At 36.6% G+C, this 18,348-nt stretch overlaps 1 protein-coding gene across 3 annotated transcripts in view; it reads right to left on the bottom strand.

Moving 5' to 3' along the window:
* LTN1 (listerin E3 ubiquitin protein ligase 1) overlaps window positions 1-18,257 on the bottom strand; it is a 34,182-nt gene extending 15,925 nt beyond the window's left edge. For 2 of the 3 annotated variants that reach the window (XM_036378631.2, XM_054518539.1), the window contains exons 1-16: window positions 18,205-18,257; window positions 16,388-16,591; window positions 16,003-16,101; window positions 14,790-15,020; window positions 13,761-13,813; window positions 12,608-12,788; window positions 11,677-11,850; window positions 10,431-10,621; window positions 9,102-9,240; window positions 7,608-8,393; window positions 7,084-7,125; window positions 5,710-5,902; window positions 3,016-3,255; window positions 1,878-2,025; window positions 1,477-1,627; window positions 611-812 (exon numbers count right to left, since the gene is read on the bottom strand). In XM_036378631.2, the coding sequence (XP_036234524.1) occupies window positions 611-812; window positions 1,477-1,627; window positions 1,878-2,025; window positions 3,016-3,255; window positions 5,710-5,902; window positions 7,084-7,125; window positions 7,608-8,393; window positions 9,102-9,240; window positions 10,431-10,621; window positions 11,677-11,850; window positions 12,608-12,788; window positions 13,761-13,813; window positions 14,790-15,020; window positions 16,003-16,101; window positions 16,388-16,591; window positions 18,205-18,246 (3,076 nt within the window). In that variant the 5' untranslated portion in view covers window positions 18,247-18,257. The remainder of the gene's footprint in view (window positions 1-610; window positions 813-1,476; window positions 1,628-1,877; window positions 2,026-3,015; window positions 3,256-5,709; window positions 5,903-7,083; window positions 7,126-7,607; window positions 8,394-9,101; window positions 9,241-10,430; window positions 10,622-11,676; window positions 11,851-12,607; window positions 12,789-13,760; window positions 13,814-14,789; window positions 15,021-16,002; window positions 16,102-16,387; window positions 16,592-18,204) is intronic. The other variant, XM_036378639.2, reaches the window with a different exon arrangement.
* Window positions 18,258-18,348: the final 91 nt, after the last annotated feature.

Genomic DNA, 18,348 nt, shown 5'->3' with positions numbered 1-18,348 from the left:
ATATTTCTTGCAGACAAGGCAGTCGATACCTAAGTCCAGAAGAAAACCAAGTAAATGTCATAAGAGCTAGCATGTGGTTCCTTCATCAGCTTACAAGACCCACACTACACAATTACACTTCTCATCATGGCGAGAATTCTGGAGATAGAATTGTTAATTTGATAATGCTGCATTTAATTTGAGCATTCTTGAAAATAAAAGGAAACTAGATTCCACCTCATGGAATTAAGATAAGTTGTTGTCTCAAACTATCTTTACATTATGGTTAAATTCTCAAGGGAGGGATACAGTTCTTGTTTCCCACTCATGCCAATGCACAGTGTGTTTTGGCAATGAACATATCTGAAGTTTTAAAAAATTCATACTTCTCCCAGTTCAAAGTTCTATTGAGACAGGATGTATATAACCAAAAGAGGTCCCAGGAATATAAAAACTACTTTTAAAGAAGACCTGAACATTAAAAAAAAAAGAAAGGAAAAAAGGAAACAAAAGATGAAAGGATAATTTCTCATACCTGTATGCCAAACTTTAACTATGCATTTCTAATTTTCAATACAGGTTACAACTACTACAAAATAAAATTCCTTTAAGTTTTACCATTGTAACTTACTTATATTATCAATTTTCTTTCTTTCAGAATCATGATCTCCATGGACTACATGATTTTTCAGCTGAAGTAGTACTATTTTACTTAATAAGGCTGAAGTACACAGATGGCCTGGAAGTTTAGTTGTGCCACACAGCTTGACACTTGATCCCAGAGGTTCACAATTCATACTAAGCCTTCCTTCCAAAAGAGGCTTGTGCATCCACTGTAATATGTGCATAAAAAGAGTATGAAAAAATATTTTGATCTGTTTAACCTTGAAAATTCAGAATTATTAAGAAACAAACATGAAACATACACATTCATATCAAAAGCACAATGGTGAGGATGACCCACTCCAGTATATTAAAAACCTAATTGCAGTAATTTGGTACTGTACTGCTGCTCAGAAACAAATACATTTCTTTAGAACTCTATGTATTTTACAAGAAATTATAGGGTTACTGGTGGCTGCACGGGAAATTTATGTCCTTCCCCACTCTCTACTCTATGTATGTCAGCATTTTGTTAAAAGATAGCAAACCACATTCTTCTGCAGATATTGGTGTCTTTCACAAAATTAATCTTTATGAAGAATTAACTTAGAGATAAAAACATCTTCACAATGTATACTCTGTCAGATAAAATTCCTGAACTGTAAAGCAAGTTGCTGGTGTTCTGCGCAGAAAAGTGTTATTTCATGGATTTTGATTTTTCTCCAGTAGTACTGGATGGGTCCATAAACAGAGATGGCTGACAAGAACCTCTGCACAAACATATGGTACTCACAAGTGCAGTGCCATGTCATAGGAAATAAAGCTTACCACCCTAGGGGACAGAGGCTTGAGGAAAGACTGACCACCCTGTACAATCCATTAACATTTCCATACCTCAGAGCACAGAGATTCGTGCAATTTCCCCCACTCAATTTTGTTTGGTGTCACATGCTCAACATAAGCTCTCACAAGACATCCAGACTGTCCATCAGCTTCCATGAGCTTCAACAGCAAATCACTGACTGCAGAGATCAAAACCTGAAGCCTGAGAAAAGGAGAAGACACTGCAAACAAGTTTGGCACTATTCATTAAGAGCCACCTGCATATTTTCCATTGATACAATGCTCCATACATGCTGTACCAGGAGTGGTATAAGTTTTGCTCTACCCACTGCCTCCAATAGGCTGAAAAATCTCAGTAATACAGATGTCAATTAAATAATGGCTATTATAGCACTGATCCTGGTTTGTTTTGGAGAACAACACATTATGGAACAGATGTGAATCCCAATTACCTTTTAACATCCAAAGAGGAAGACTGAACTTGGTTCTTGACCCACAGTGCAGCTTTAAACAAAAAGTTGCTCTGAGTGCCCTGAAGCTGATGCACAAGTGAATTTACACCAGACATCCAAGTGTGTTTTAACTTGCATACAAGTACATCTATTATAGGGAAAAGGAAAAAAGAAAACAAAACAACAAGTAGACAAGCAAAACTATCACAAACAGGTAAACTCTAATTACAAACTACAGCATATAGCAACAATCACATGTCTAAAGGTCCTACAGTAGGAAAATAATTCTCTTTTCTGTGGTTACATGCAAAAACTATCAAAGGCACATACATAGCTTTCTTGTTGAAGAGCAATTTTAAATTAACTGTGACTCACAGGTAAGATTTAATTCACTTGAGAATTAAAGTGATGTTCTTGTTGTCTGCTACCATATGTCCATACAGTCTTCAAAACTACAGATCGTTCTACCAAAATATTGAACATTCACAGCATCAACAGGCATTTATAAAGCAGCAGTGTTTTTCAAGCTAGTACTGTCCTACTTCACTTCTATGACAACACTGAAACATTGTATTTACTTGTATTAACTTCAGTAAATGCATGTATCAATTTACACCCTCAAATTCTGCATTCAGAGAATATTAATCAGCATCTCAGATAAACATGAACAGGAGACTGGTAGAGAGAGGCATGGATCACAATTTGTCTGGGCAACTTGGCCAATATAAATGGTTTCAGAATGTTGTCTGTAAAGAAGCGATTGTACACATTTTTTCATAGACCGCCCAGATTGCAAAATGAACAAAAAAAGTTCATTTGTTATATTTCGTAGACTTTAAACAACTTCTGTAACAGTCCAAAAAGTGTGCAGTATCATAGCTTCCAAGTTAGCTGATACTAACATTAAAAAAATCTTAAAAATCCTTGTAAACATGTTCAGGACTTGATGCTTAGTAGTAACTATGGGCACTGTAAATTAAAGCACAGATTTTCATGTCAGTTACAGCTGCAGTTGCTCAATGTATGTGAACCCAGTATTCTATCACATACTTTCATGATTCTATTTCACAAAAAGGAAGAATTTATATGTAATCATCACATATGAAAAAGCTCGGCTGAAGTTCTTTTTCCAGATTACCTGACAAGTGTGTTGCATCCTGCCTCTGAGCACACAGCTGGAAGATGGTAAGGAGCAAGTCTTCTGAGGATGGCATCAGCAAACAGCCTTTCACAGAGCTGAAAAAGCTTGAGGCCACATCGCAGATCAAAGATACTGATGGTTCAGTATCTCCAGCTTCAGAAAGATCCTTCGCTTTAGACAGAGCTGCTTGAAGTTTATCAATAATCCTTTCAACAAAGGTTTCACCAATCAATGATTCTGTTGGGCAGAGGAAAAAGACAATATGCTTTGATTGCTTGATAAACATGACCATGCAAAGATGTCTTATTAATATAGACTAATTTGATTTTTATTAACTAATTTTGAATGCAAAATAAAGTGCAAAACAGTTTCAGTCTAATGGATACCTAAACTCTTCTATTTCACAGACACCAGCCAACATTTCACACTACTAAGTATCTGTTCTCTAAACCAGCTGAAGCAGCTTTGAAAAAGGTAATAAAGATAGAGCAAGTGCAAAGTGAACCTTCCCCCTTTTATGCCCTCCTAGCTTCTGGCAACCAACTGTGAGACAAAGATTTCACTGTACTATTGCATATAGCCACAAACATGCTTAGATCCTTTTTCATGGGATACAAGCAAGCCAATCCCATTTATCCTCAAACTCCACAGTATCCTGTGGCAATGAGTTCCATTATTTAATTATAAACTGTATGAAGAAGTATACTTTTCTTGGCCCTCAAGACTGCTATCTAAGCATGTGTTAGAAATTCAAGTTCTTCCACTGAAAGAAACAACGATACATTTCTCACTATTTGCATTTTCTATACAAATTGTGATTTTACAACTTTTAAGCACAACCCCATCCTTAATCACTTCCACTAGAAGCTGACAAATTCTAGTCTGTTTTCTTGCCTCTACAAGCAGAAGCCACTGCTTGTCTAACCGTCCCTGCCAGATTTCTTTGGGCATATTCTATTACATGTTTTTCAAAAGCATATAGAATATTGCAAGTGACCAAACTTGAACAAGAATATTGCAGTGACCAAAACTACGTGTAGTATTCCAGATATTAACTACATATTCAGTATATTGACTACATGCTATAATAATTTTCATTTGTCCTCTGTTCTTTTCAGAGCAGCTCCTAATAAACTGTGTTCCTCTTTTACTACTTTTTTACAACCTGTCCCTTACAGGGAAACACCACAATGACTGAAGATCTCTTTTTGAGTTTTAACAGGTCAGAGTCTGTCATTGAATTGATACAGTTACAATTGTGTTCTTCCCATGTATACTTGTAGTGTTTACTACTTTGGATTTCTTTTGTAATCTTCTGTATCAGTATTCAGTATTCAGTATCACAACACACTGCTATGGATCTGTGAAGTTTCAGCAACAATTATCTTCCTTTCACTGTTTATTCTTTTTCCCCTTTAATTCCTTTCATCCTAGGCTACTGATCCATGAAAGGCTCTCCTATTCTCTCCAAGACAATTTGCTTAAGAAACTTAGGTAGGAGATCTCATTAAAAAAATCCTTTTGAAAGTCGACATACTCTACTTTGGTTTTAATGACTAAGTCAAGAACCATCATAGCTCATCAAAATCTCTCAGGCTTCAATCAATATGATTTAAAAACAGGTCACCCACCACCCAGCAGAAAATGAGCTCAGGAGTGCCTCTGGCTCTAGAGTCAAAAAGCAAAGTGACTGGACAATTAGCCCTAGAACATCACACACTCACAAGCACATTTGTTGAACTCTCTCTGGAGAAAGAGGTTTTCCGGATGGTCCTTTACATCAGAAGTTCCAGTAACAGAAAAAACAAGGTCCTTTACATCAGAAGTTCCAGTAACAGAAAAAACAATCTTAGGACACCTTCAGGATGCCTTGTCTAAGAACATGCACCACAGTGAGCTGCCTGTGTGTATCTTTGAAACTTGGAAGCACTATGAATGTGCACAGCATCCACTGACACTGAACTATGTCACCACAGGGATCAAAGCAAATGTTGAGTTTACATGGAAAACATGAAGAAAAATGAACTCCCCTGGAAGTCTATATAAGATACTAAAATTGCAAACAAATTAAACAGGATGATATTAACAAATTAAATAGGATGCTATGAATAATAGCTATTAATAAAAAAAGCAGAATACATATACAGCATAAGAGCACATACAGAGTTTTTAAGACATAAAAATAAATGGAAATGGCTGAAAAAAATTCAAAGATCCTGTAACAAAGCATTACTAAAACACACATAGGTCCATAACAATTGATTTGGTATTCCAGTTTTGAAGGTAAATTTCACATGGTATGATTTAAAAAATCATATTATTTTACAGCACACCAGCTGATAGATCAAGCTTACTTAAATTTTCCTCAAGTTTTCAAAACTTGCAAATCTGAATCTTCTCTTTGAACATTGCCCTTGTTTAGCAATGTGGACCAAAAAAATGGCAGCTACTGCTGCAAGTTAGTGTTTACAAAATTAAATAGTATGTAGTAAACTGGCTTAAGTATAAAAAAAGCCCAAAACTAAGAAACAAAAACCCCAACGAAAACCAACCAATCAACAATAAACTACCAGGAGAAAGCCTACATGTTCTAGATGAAGTATTCTGGAAGATCCAAAATTCTTTCAATCTTATGCAAAGGGTAAGTGCAGCATTTACACTTCATGAACTCCAAGGATTATATATGCTCACCACTTTTAACGTGCTGTGACAACACCAAGCTCAGAAGGGTCCACCTTTCTGAAGAGGCTGATCCTGATGAGGCTGCTCTAGGTTTTAAGCCCAGGTGACACAGATCATCCGCCAGCATTACCAGTCTTTCTCCAAGCGTGTCTCCTTTCAGCCAGTCAGAGACTAAGGAAAGTTTCGTTGTGCCTGAGCATGCCTGGATCACAAGAAAAACATTCCAGGAATCTTTTGAGGGTATAGAATAATAGAATGGTTTGGGTTGGAAGGGACCATAAAGATCATCTTCCAAGTTCCAATTTAAGTACCAACCCCCTGCCATGGGCAGGGATACCTCCCAGCAAACCAGGCTGCTCCAAAACCCATCCAACCTGGCCTTGAATACTTCCAGGACTGGGGCAGCCACAGCTTCTCTGTGTAACCCGTTATTAACTATTAACTTTTATTACTAAGCATAAGATTAGTATGTCAAACTTGCACATACAGTGAGAATTACATCATCTGCCATAAAAAGCCTTCAGATTTTACATCTGCAACAACACCCCCCAACTTTCTTTTTGTCAGAGACCGCAACTTATAGCTGGGTCAGATCTCTATTGCAGAGTGAAACAAGTCACCTTCTGAAAATGCTTCCTTATGTTTCTCCTCCAACTATAGAGCCCTGGAAATTCCTACACTGGAGTTAGAAAAATAACTTCTGGATGACCAAGTTGGCTGAAATAAAATCTATTTACAACATAAAAACCGTTTACAGCACCTGAATTTCTTTAAGAAGAAAGAGAAGGTCACAAAAACTTTATTTTGCTGATGAGCCACTGTAAGTTAAAAAAATCACAAAAACTCAGTATTCCTAATATACACAGCATATGTGAGGGAAGATCCTGTGGTCTATGTACCAGACCGTAAGTCAAGTGTTATGAGTTCTTGTCCAAAAATTCATCATACACTTCCTATTTCATCCCATGCAATTACTTAAATGTCAGTTTGTCGATATTCAGTGGAAAAAATTGAATACTACCTTTCCCTTATAAGCACCTTGTAAGGATGATGATATAAATAATAATTTTAATTATTGGTCTAATCCCCAGCTCCATTCTGTCTAGCTTAGAATAGATGATCCACAAATCAGGAATCCCTCTGGCTCACAAAGCAAACTGACCGAAAACAGACAGGACAAAGATTTTTTTGTTTTGGCATCATAATTTCATTTTTAAGACTGTCCCCAGATTTAAGTGCATTTAAATCAAACACAACTCTAAGACTGTAAGATTTTCAAACTATGGAAATTACCACTACAAACACATATGAGTCTCAAAGCTAACATCAGAGAATTATTAAAAATTACGCATAACAAGAACAAAAAAAAATCTTAATCTTTACCTTTTGAATTATCTGGAGAAAAATAACCCACTTAAGATCCATCTGAAAAGAAAAACAGAATTCCCCAATATTTAATAAAAAATCTTTGCTGAATAGGAAGAATTAATGCCATTTTATCTGTTCTGTAGGCATAAGTAGAAGCTGATAAAATTCAGTAACAAAGTTATTGATTGTATCATTTTTGTCTTGCAAATCTTTCTTTCCCACAAAATTCAGTAAGGGACTGTATTTATACAAAAGGCTACCAATGACTACTATTAAAGTACACTGTATAAAGAACCAAGAGGAGAGAAATTCTGATGATACTTTTTTAAAATGATTTAGACCATACAGAAAAAGACAGAACTTTTCACCCCAACACTATCATGTCCAGCTTTCCAAAAACTATCTTCCTTATGCTGAACTTAACCCAAATTCATGTAGAATTATCATCCATGCAACAGTGCCAAAATAAGATTATTAGTGAACCACAGCCCACAATAAAGACTCTGATAAAAATTAACAATATCATGTACAAGTCATACCTTTACTAAATCATCCAGAATGACTTTCCTTTCATCATTATTGTTGCAACAATGAAGTACACTGTATAAAATATCAACCAGGAAATGGGTGTCTTTTCTCCAGTCTTCTTTCAGCCAGGTTATTAAATTCAGATACAGAAATTGTACAGATGGACTTCGGTTATGAGCTTTTACTTCATTTTGGGATTCAGCTTGAGCAGGACTTACATTATTTCCCTGCTCTAAAAGTACTTGGAAAACTCTGTTTGAGGAAAAAGTGTTGAGAAGGGCAGAGAGAAAGTTCAAATGCTGTTCTGACTTCTGTTCATTGACATACACAATGCTCAGCTCAGCCAGGTTGCAGACTAAGTTCTCTAGAGGTTCTTTCCTTAGATGTGACGTTTGCTGCAAGTCAGCCTGAATTTCAGAGTCACCATTTCTAATTTCCATGAACTTTCGACTCTCAGTGTTCCTTTCAAATTCATCCTCATCTGTAAATCTGATTTTTAGAGATTTTCTATTGCTTGGTTTCATAGCACTCTTCGGATTATGAAGAATTTCTAGCATACCAGATATGGCAAACAGTAATTTCCTGTCAGCATCCAACCTATCAACATGAAGTATACACATTTTTAAAAGATGGCCCCAAAAATCTGACAACAGTTTCTGGAAAACTTCATCTGTGCCATCATCATTGGAGAGTTCTGCTTTAGCTTCCCAGGAACTCAGCATTTCAGCTGTTTGATAAAACAATGGTCCACTTTGTAACTTGGGGTCTTTAAGTACAGCACTGACAAAAGGAATCAACTATAAAGACAAAAAAGATGTATTAAAGAACAGTGATCCAATTTACAAAATAATTTTATTCTTTATAATGCCAAGAAATTATATAATCCTGAAAAACATTCTGGAAACAACTCTGCAAATATCAGAATTATTTATGTTTGAACATTTTATAAAAACATACAGGATGGGAGGCACTTTTTCCCCCCTTAAATATAACTTTAATTGCACAGTAAGAAGGATGATTTCATAGGAAGAAAAAAAAACCTAAATTCAGTACCTTTACTTTTGTTACACCTTGCTCTCTACAACTCCCTGAAAGGAGGTGGAGGTGGGTCTCTTCTGCCGTGTCTCAAGTGAAAGGAATGGCCTTAAATTGCAGCAGGGAAAATTCAGACCAGGTATTGAAAAAAAAAATCAATGGAAATGTGGTCAGATATTGGAATAAGTTGCCCAGGGAGTTGGTGGAGTCACCAGCTCTGGAAGTGCTTAAGAGACATCTCAATGAGGGTCTTGGGGACATGGTCTGGACGTGAATTTAGTGGTGGCTGCGCTACAGCAAGACTGGATGATCTTGTCTTTTCCAGCCTTGACAATTCTGTGTGGTTTTTTTCCATAAAATCTAGGGAAACTCTCAACAGAGAAGTAAATCCTCACCTAAAATTCCCATTCCTCTTTAATTTTGACTTATTAAATGTACACACAACAATATTCAGTATTTCTGATTAATACCTGGTCACATATAAGCATTTGATGAATTTGGCTTTGGTCTTCTCCTTTCTGTAGTACAGCAAAGCACAGACACTCCATAAATGCAGTTATAATTGCTGAACTTTCTGAAGGACTGGCTATTGTCCTCTCATTTGACAACCTGTGAGAAGACACAGAAGAAACCAAGTAACCCAGTTTTCAAGAAACCCAGTATGAATGTTATCAATGTACCCTGAATTAGCTTGTTCTGATCCAGACACCAGTATGAGAATACAGGATCACAGATTCATTTACAAGAATCAGATCAAAATAAAGTCAATTTAGAAAGTTGATAAACCCAAGAATTTAACAGAATCTATATCAATGAAATTCTTCATTCAGTCTTAGCTTCAGAAAAAACAGATCTATATAAACAGAGAAACCATATACAGCCTAGCACACTGTCTCCTGTTCCAGTTGGCTGTCAAAACTCTTTTGCAATTTTCCACACATACCACAGAAGTTCAGAGAGTGTGACTTTTTGTCATTACAGGAAAAAAAAATAAGAGGAAGAAAAAAAAAAAGAGGAAAAAAAAGAAAGCCACTTAAAGACAGTCTCCCCAGTTCTGAGCCAGAAAACCTGCAATTTCTTTGCTTTTTAATGAATATTATATCACACGAATGATCACAGAAATATTACAATCATTCCTACGTGTAATAAAATTCTATACACTTTTCAAACAAACCCCTACATAACTCTCTTCTCCAAGAGCTCTGCTAATTTTCACACCAGCATCAGTAGAGAACTGGTTTTTTTATTTATTTTTTAAATAAATTAAATTTCAGTATTTCATAAAATAATTTCTATATGCTTTTGAGTATGCAATGCACAGGTGCACATTTAAATTACATTTCATAGAAAGGTAGTTTTGAGGTATTTTAAAGGCACAAAGTACAAGCAGTTTCTTTAAAAATGAGTATAACAATAATTACAGTTTGTGCATAAAGGAAATATCACTCTCACAAGGCTAATCCCCCTATGTAAGAATTACACACTGGTGAGAAGAGCGTGATTCCTAAGAGTCACTCTTAATTATAATAATTTTCCATATTCAAATTTGTCATGGAATAAATACAAAGCTTTGACAAGGAAAGATAAGAATGCTTCATGTAAGGAAGATATAGTAAAATAAAAAGGAAAGCTGAAGGTTTAAAATGACAGAACAGCCACAAAGAACTGATTCCAGTTTTGGATTTTGAAAATAATTTTAAAAATATAATCTCATTTATCTTCAAATGCTTAAAGATTAGTTTCTTTGTTTCCAAACGTGAAAAAGACTGATTCCAAATAAATAAATTTGTGGTCCATACCCTTGAATTATAGAGCTGAAAAAAACTCTGAAGTATTCCAGCTTTGGTTCCACAACGTCAGGAGGCACCTTGCTAATGAAGGGCAGGAGGTTTGGGTAGATAACAGTAGCTAATCCTCGCCCACCTTCTCGAAGCACTGTCCAGAGCTTTGGCAGAACTCCTTTTCTGGCATTTACATGACTCCAACAGTCCTACAGAAAGAAATTCACTTACTATAAATTAAACAATATGTTGCCTCAGAAGAATCCCCAAGGTAGCCATTTAACCCACATCCCCATATTATAGCTGAAACATGTCATGGTGAAATTTAAATTCTGTTAAGTTACCCACTTGCCAGTATCTTTAAAATCACTTTCTCCCTATTTTGGCTTGTGAAGTTAACATGATAAAACTATTTCTGCACTGTTTAAAATCAATTGACCTTTCTTAACAGCAACTGCAATTAAAGGTTTCTCTTTAATCATACATTCATGATGCTTCATAGGAATCACTACTGTAATTAATACTGTATTTAATTTTAAGTTCTCATTATCAAGGCAAGCCAATGAGTTTGGAAGTATCACTAACTTCAAAACTCTCTTCAAAAATTTTCTGATGGTTAGAAACTGCTTTGGCACTTCCCCTTCCCTAATTTTTTTTGTCATCTGATCTATTTTATTTATTATCATATCTATTATAGTTCAAGATACCTATATTTATAACAAGCTGAACAAAGACCGTTTAGGGGTTTTTCTTCAAGAAAACTTGTTCCAGTTCATTCCAGCAGTTGCAAATGGGAGCTGCAGCGTTAAACCCTCAAAGCATCCCAGTCTATGGCAACAACTCATCCTGCTAATAAATTCAAAGCCAGTGTTTCACTTAAAATTAAGGGGAAAAAAAAAAAAAAGCAAAAAAAAAAAGCAAAAAAAAAAAGCTACAGAACCCTTACATTTGAAGGGGAAACAAACTAACCAAAAATGCACTGCAGGTCTTTTTTGTAACTGTCTTTAACAAAGAAAAAGGTTTTAAGCATTATTTGACTAACTACTAACTACATTGGATGAAAGGGTTTCAGATTAATTAAATTAAATCTATAAAACAACTCTAATTTTCAGATTTGAAAGTTACACTGAAAGAAGGAGGATGTACCCTTATGGAGTTCCTGTTATTAACCATAAAGAAAACCCAGTCAAGCCTGTCTTCCTAATTCTACACAGAGAACAACACTTGGTGAAAAGTTAAATTTGATGAAAATATCTCACATTACCTCAATAGTGGTGATAGTATAAAGCACTGCTTCCCAAAGAGCAGGACACACCACTGCATCACTGTCATCAATGCTGAGAAGAACAGCAGGACAAACTCTTGGTGCTTCAGCTTTCACCACCTCAGGCAAGTGCTGGCAAAAAGCAGAAATCAGCTCAAAGAAAGCTGAGCGAACCTGACAGAGGCCACAGAAGGAAAAGCAGAATTTGTCACTACATGTAGTTAATAAGATTCCTTTTAAAGTCAACAAAAGTTTACAAGACACCATGCCTGTATTTTATCACATTAACAAAGGCTAAAATATTATTAAAAACCAAGAAAAACAAAGTAGTTATTAAACAGTCTTATCAAATATTTTAATGCAATTTGTTTACTAATGAAATGCCTGTCAAAAGTTGTATTTTTATATACTTCTCAAAAGGCATTTTTTCCCAAAAGCAACTTAAAGCTTTTAAACAAAATACTATTGCATTAATTCATTACTCTATGTACAGATTAAAGACCAGTAAAACTGTTTAAAAAATGAAAACCCCAAAGCACCAAGAATACATGCTCTAAGTTGACAGAGTTTGTATCTTCTACATGAATTTTAATGATGGCAGATTGCCAAAAAGTAGATCATGATGATATGGAAATAAAAATTTAGCCTACTTAATAAATTTTCAAGTAATATTGTCTATATTGAGTTTGGCGGGTTTTTTAACATTAAGTCCAGTCAGATATTAGTCCCAGATCAAAAAGATTTATAATTATGTTAACTGAACAGTTTCTTTAGCCTTTCTGGAATCTACCTAGAAACCTGAAGGCTGTTTCAAACCTAAGCGAAGTACCAAGTGCATCCTTGTAGAATACAAGTAATTAATACTTCCTTAGGTTAAGGGTATTACCTGTAACGAAAACCAAGCAAAATAAAGAAGAAATTTAAAAGTCACCTGTGATACATTGTTTTTGCTATATTTCCAAAATTTGTTTTGGGACAGAAGTGACATTAACTTTTCCTCCAATGAATGCATCTCTTTCTTTGGCAACGTGCTGAGCAACTTTTTTAAAGCTAACAAGGAACACGTCAGAATCCGGAAAAATTTGGCTTCCCTTTCTTCTTCTGGTACAGTTCTCAGAAAGCAAAACAAACAAAAAAGTTAAAAGTGGACCACAAATAAACCAGCAGTCATCCCAAATTTGTCTAAACTAAACTGCCTTCATTTTTTTTGTGTTCGTTTTTTAATTTCAGGTGCCAGGAATGTAAATACATAAACTTTCCAGAGGTTTTAAATTACACTATGAAGTGTTAGAAAAAAAGTTAAAAGTCATCTCATCTTCCAGCTACTCACAAATGATATTCTTAAAAGAGCTGAAACAAAATTAGATAACTGATAACACTTTCAAAAACATTTATTTAAGTGTTGTAGTAATAAGCAGCTGGGACTCAATTTTATCATGCAGAAAAAGCCAATTCTTTATTCACAAAGCTCATATTAATAGGAAATATTAGAAGGTACTGTGTTAGACCAAATTGGCTAACAATACACTGACACTCAGTTTAATTGTCAGTAAATGGCTAGGGTGTCCATCTGTCAAATATCTTCATTTTGGTTAGTTTACATATTTTGTTCACTGATCCTTAGAGACAGATTTTTTGTTTATTGTAGGTGCAAACAGTTCTCTTAACATAACAGTCTGTTGCATTAACTGCCTTCATTTTTTATGATTTTTCACATGGGAATTTAGCTACCTGCACTTAGAATAAGTAACGGGCTAGCTGGTAATTTAGCAGAACAAGGCCTGATTTTATATAATAAATTATATAATAAATAATATAATATTAATATTTTATATAATTATATATATATATATATATATATATATATATATATATATATATATATATATATAAATTTGGCCTTTCTTTTATAGTATCTCTACTTGTATGCAACACTTAAGTCCCAATCAAAGTTGCTGGGATCTGGATTCAAATAATTATTCTGTCTCCTGAAACAAAACTAAATTCACTACTTCCAGGTACAGAGAACCCAATAAAGACCAAGATTTAAAGAATTAAATATCCATTTAAGCAGGCAAACATACTGAGGGTCACTAAGTGTATCAGCTGTTTCCTTCAGAAGGTGATCTTGAAGTACCTATGGGGGAAAAAGCCATGCATATAAACACAAAGAAATCTAATACTTATATGTGAACAATATAGTCCACACATTATTCAGAGAAGCCCTACAATAAAGTTTCACAACCTCTGAGCTGTCTTTCTAACATTTTTAGACATGCTAGTAAACATGCTGGAAGAGAATTTGACTCATGGGTGAACACAGCACCTGTGGTACTGTCTGAATTGAGTCTCCCTAACACTTAGTAAATTGCAGCCCCATGCCAATGTGCTCCTGCTAAAAAGAAGCCAAAATGAGGCAAATCAAATCAGTTAGGTTTGCACATGATGGACTGGCAATGCAATCTTTGAACTTTTTTTAATTCGGTCCATTGAGTATCATATCTGACAGAAAAGCATAATGGCCAGAATTAAACTTGTAGATGCTGAAACACTGCTCAGCATTCTGCATTCTTCTTCACTATAGCTAAACTACTCCAGCATCATTATTCCATCTGTCAGCAACATTATGTGTTGACTGAACATCATTACATAGGAATGCACACAAGGAAATTCACAATTCATTCCTTCCAATGGTTCCAGTCATTCTCATCTCAAGTCCAAAAAAAATATGTATTTTTTTCTCTGCATTCCTTATTGTTTTTCTTTTTTATATTTCCTTACAGAAGAAATTCTTCCCTGTGAGGGTGATGAGGCACTGGCATAAGTTGCCCACAGAAGCTGGGACTGTCCCATCCCTGGAAGTGCTCAAGGCCGGGTTGGACAGGGCTTGGAGAAACCAGGTCTAGTGGAACGTGTCCCAGCCTATGGCAGGGGGTGGAACACAAAGACCTTTTAAAAGTCCCTTCCAACCCAAACAATTCTCTTCACAGGGGCAAAGTTTCAGGCAAGAAAGAAATTTAACCATGAAGCACAGATGGGGTAAGGATGATTTTTAAACTTGTAACAGAAGTTGACATATACAAAGCCTTAAAGAAATACAAAAGTAAACTCACATTAAGAATTTCATCCTTACAGAATACTAAGGCTTCAGGTTGTTTGCTCAAAGGAAAAGCTTTTTCAAAAGCTACTTTTGCAGCAGAAGCAGCAGGGGAGTAAGTGTCACACTGAGCAATCAGCCAGTAACCCATGATACTTTTTAAGTAAGGAGCTAAGTGTTTTTTGACTTTAAGAATCAGTTGCTCAAAAGATTGCTGAGTTGCTTCTCGAACACGGCGATCATGATCCTGTTAAAGAAAAGAAGGAAAAAAAGAGAAAGGTTTATTGGTTTTAGAAATGTACCTTTGATTTCAGGTACTTCAAAGCAAAAGTGGTGATTAAAAAGCCATGTTTGCAATTAATTGGATTTGAAACATAGATTTGAAAATACACACCAATGACAAAAAAGTTTTGGTATCCCAAGGTATGGGGAGCGTCCTAATTTAGTAGCATCATATTCCCAACTGTTGTACACTCAGATTGTAACTTTCTCCTGATATCCCAAACAGCAGGTTTTTTTTCCAATTTATACAAACATTTTACAGACAGACAAGAGGCATGAGAAACAGGAAGCCTTGAAGACATCTTCTGAGTTAGAACTGCCATAAGCTGTGCATTGCAATCCTTTATTTGCAAATGAGTTTACAACATCATGATTTTTTACACTCTTGACTCAAGAAAGAAACAGTAGGAATTCCTCTAATAGTTAAGAATAGTGATTCATTTTGTTCCATACCATGTTTTCAACAGTAGCCATTCTAGACAGCTTGGAAATACAATAAATAGATGAAGAAACTTATTGCTAATCTAGCTACACGTGGTCTTTTCATATTTGGGTTTGGGGTATTTTTTTAATGTTAAGTCTGGTCAGCCCTAGATCAAGAAAGTTTATAATTATGTTAACTGAACAGACTCTCTAGCCTTTTTGGAATCCACATAAAAGAACTTTTCCTAAGAAATATAGTACCATCTTTTAAACATAAAGGTCTAATAGACCTATCAAGGAAGTACATCCCAGACATCAACAGTTCAAGATTCCACCCACTGCCAATACTGAAATTTGTCCACAAAACGAACAGTATTTTCCTTCAACTTGATGTTTCTCCTAAAACAAGTCAGTAATTTCAACAAAGGTAGATAGGTCAAACAAACAAACAAACAAAGACCACCTTAGAAGTAGTCACAGGAAGTAGATAGGTAAGTTTCTAATTTAAATACTTCAATACTTACCAGTGAAATTTTACAATAAATTCTTGGCCAATAAGGAAGAACACCTTTAACAACTTCCGCTTCTCTTTCCTTGCACATTGTCCCAAACTCTTGCATAGCCTAAAATTAAAATATCAAGGGCATGACTTAAGAAGTCAGGCAGATATATTCTGTAATTTACCAGTTTGTATCTGAAACTGCAACTTCCTTTTCCAAAAATCAAATAATTTCTTGCAAATGAGCATCTATAGAGATAATTGCATGATGGACCTTGCTATGTGTTATCCAGGATGTAATCTGTATTGCAGTTCTAGCAAATCCACCAAAGTGAAATTAGTTATTTCCTCTTCCTCCCTTAAGAAAATGGTATCATTCTCAAATTACAGGGGGCAAAGGATACACCTACTTTTAACTTGGTTGTGACATCCCTTTTAGAAAGTTTTCGCAATACCATTCGGAAATCAGCATCCACAAGGCTGTCTACTTCTTCTGCTCCTTGAATTGCAGGAACATATCCTAGATCACTCTGAGATGTCCCAAAGCCGATAAACCCAGGCACTGTTCCACGTTCTTTGGCAAGGAGCTCTGCAGCTCGGCCACTGCTAGAAGGCTAAAGAAAAGGGACAGGAGTCAATTATCCATTTAATTTTATTTTGCACACATTACGCATTTAAAAATATGATCCTAATTTTATTTTATAATGGACCTTCTAATTAACATAAAGTCTCTCAAAGAAGAGTCCACCTGTGCTTTAAACATAGAAACCTAGAAAATTATTCTTCACTTTAGGATCAGGCTGAGAGACTTGGGGCTGTTCAACCTGGAAAAGAAAAGGCTCAAGGGAGCCCTCAGAACATCCTTCCAGTATCAGCAGAGAGCCTACAAGGAAGCTGGAGAGAAGTCTTCATCAGGAACTGTAGTGATACAACGAGGAATGACTTCAAACTGAAACAAAATAGGTTTAGATTACACATGAAATTCTTGCCTATAAGGGTGGTGAAACCCTAGCACAGGTTGCCCAGAAAAGCAGGGGCTGCCCCATCCCTGGAAGTGTTCAAGGCCAGGTTGGACAGGGCTTGGAATAACCTGGTCCAGTAGAAGGTGTCCCTTCCCCTGGCAGGAGGTGGGACTGGATGAGCTTTAAGGTCCCTTCCAACCTAAATCACTCTGTGGGTCTATTAGATGATTCTGTGAATCAAAATTCTCTTTTCACATAATGCATGAATACTTATGGAAAATGATTGCTTTTATTGCATTTTTGCTAGCAGAAAATTCCTTCTGCAAGCAAACAATTTACTAAGAATCTATAAACAATTTATTAAGAAACTATTTATCCTCCTTCACTATTTCTGGCTTTCCTAGTTTTTATACAGCTTCCTAGCTCTTATACAGGCCAATACAGCTCTCAGGGAATTCTCCTTAATTCTCTGAACATCAAAAACACTCAGCCAAAATAAAGGATTCTCCCAGCAACCAAGCGGCCAAAAATGATTTAGAGAATTGTAGCAAAAGCATGCATATGTAACAAATATAATAAATACCATCAGACAGTGTGTGTTTTGGAGCTCAGCACCACTTCTAGTTTACCCCATTTGCCCACTGTATTATTGGCTCAGGTTTGTTTACACACTCTTTTCGAAAGACTACCCCAAAACTAACTGAGGCTTAAATGTCCTCTGGGACACCTCATCATGCAAATACCTTTTACTTCCTTATGGAAGCAGCAGTTTTGTGAGCTTGTGGGGTTTAAATAATCTTTTCTGCATGTGAGCTGTTAAAGATATGCTGCTTTGCATTCCCTAGTCTTCCCTAAATCCACAGAGGAATTAGGGAACCTGAACACCAGACTTCTCCCACAATTCTGAGTGATAGGGCAGATGTCACGTCATCTCTGGCCTTTTGGCAAGAGTGTATTCTAAAACTCTGCACAGAAAACCACACCGAATGTACCACCGACACCTTGCTAAATCTACACCCGCGGTGATTTTGCTCTCCGTCTCCGTACAAATACCACAGCAGCAGCAGTCACGCTCCCCTAAAGCACGACTCAGGCCAAGAGGCGGCTTCAGGCCCAGCCCCAGCTACCACAACCGGCCCCGAAGATCGCGCTGCCCCGCCGAGGGAGCCGGGCTCCGGCGGTCCGCGACCCTCCGCCCAGGGCACCCGGAGTGCCGGAACCGCGAGCCCCCGAGCCCTGGGCCCGGCCCCGCGGGCCGCGCTCACCCGCAGGTTGCCCTTGGTTCGCTGCTTGTTCTTGCCCCCCATGGCGGCGACGGCACCGGAACCGGGGCCCGACCGGAGCCACCGCGGGTACCCCGACACTTCCGGGGCGGGGCCGCGCGGCGCGGGAGGGTACCTGCGTCAGTG

This window comes from Molothrus ater, chromosome 2 (assembly GCF_012460135.2).
Source record: "Molothrus ater isolate BHLD 08-10-18 breed brown headed cowbird chromosome 2, BPBGC_Mater_1.1, whole genome shotgun sequence".
NCBI lineage: Eukaryota > Metazoa > Chordata > Aves > Passeriformes > Icteridae > Molothrus > Molothrus ater.
This window is presented reverse-complemented; position numbering and strand designations above follow the sequence as displayed.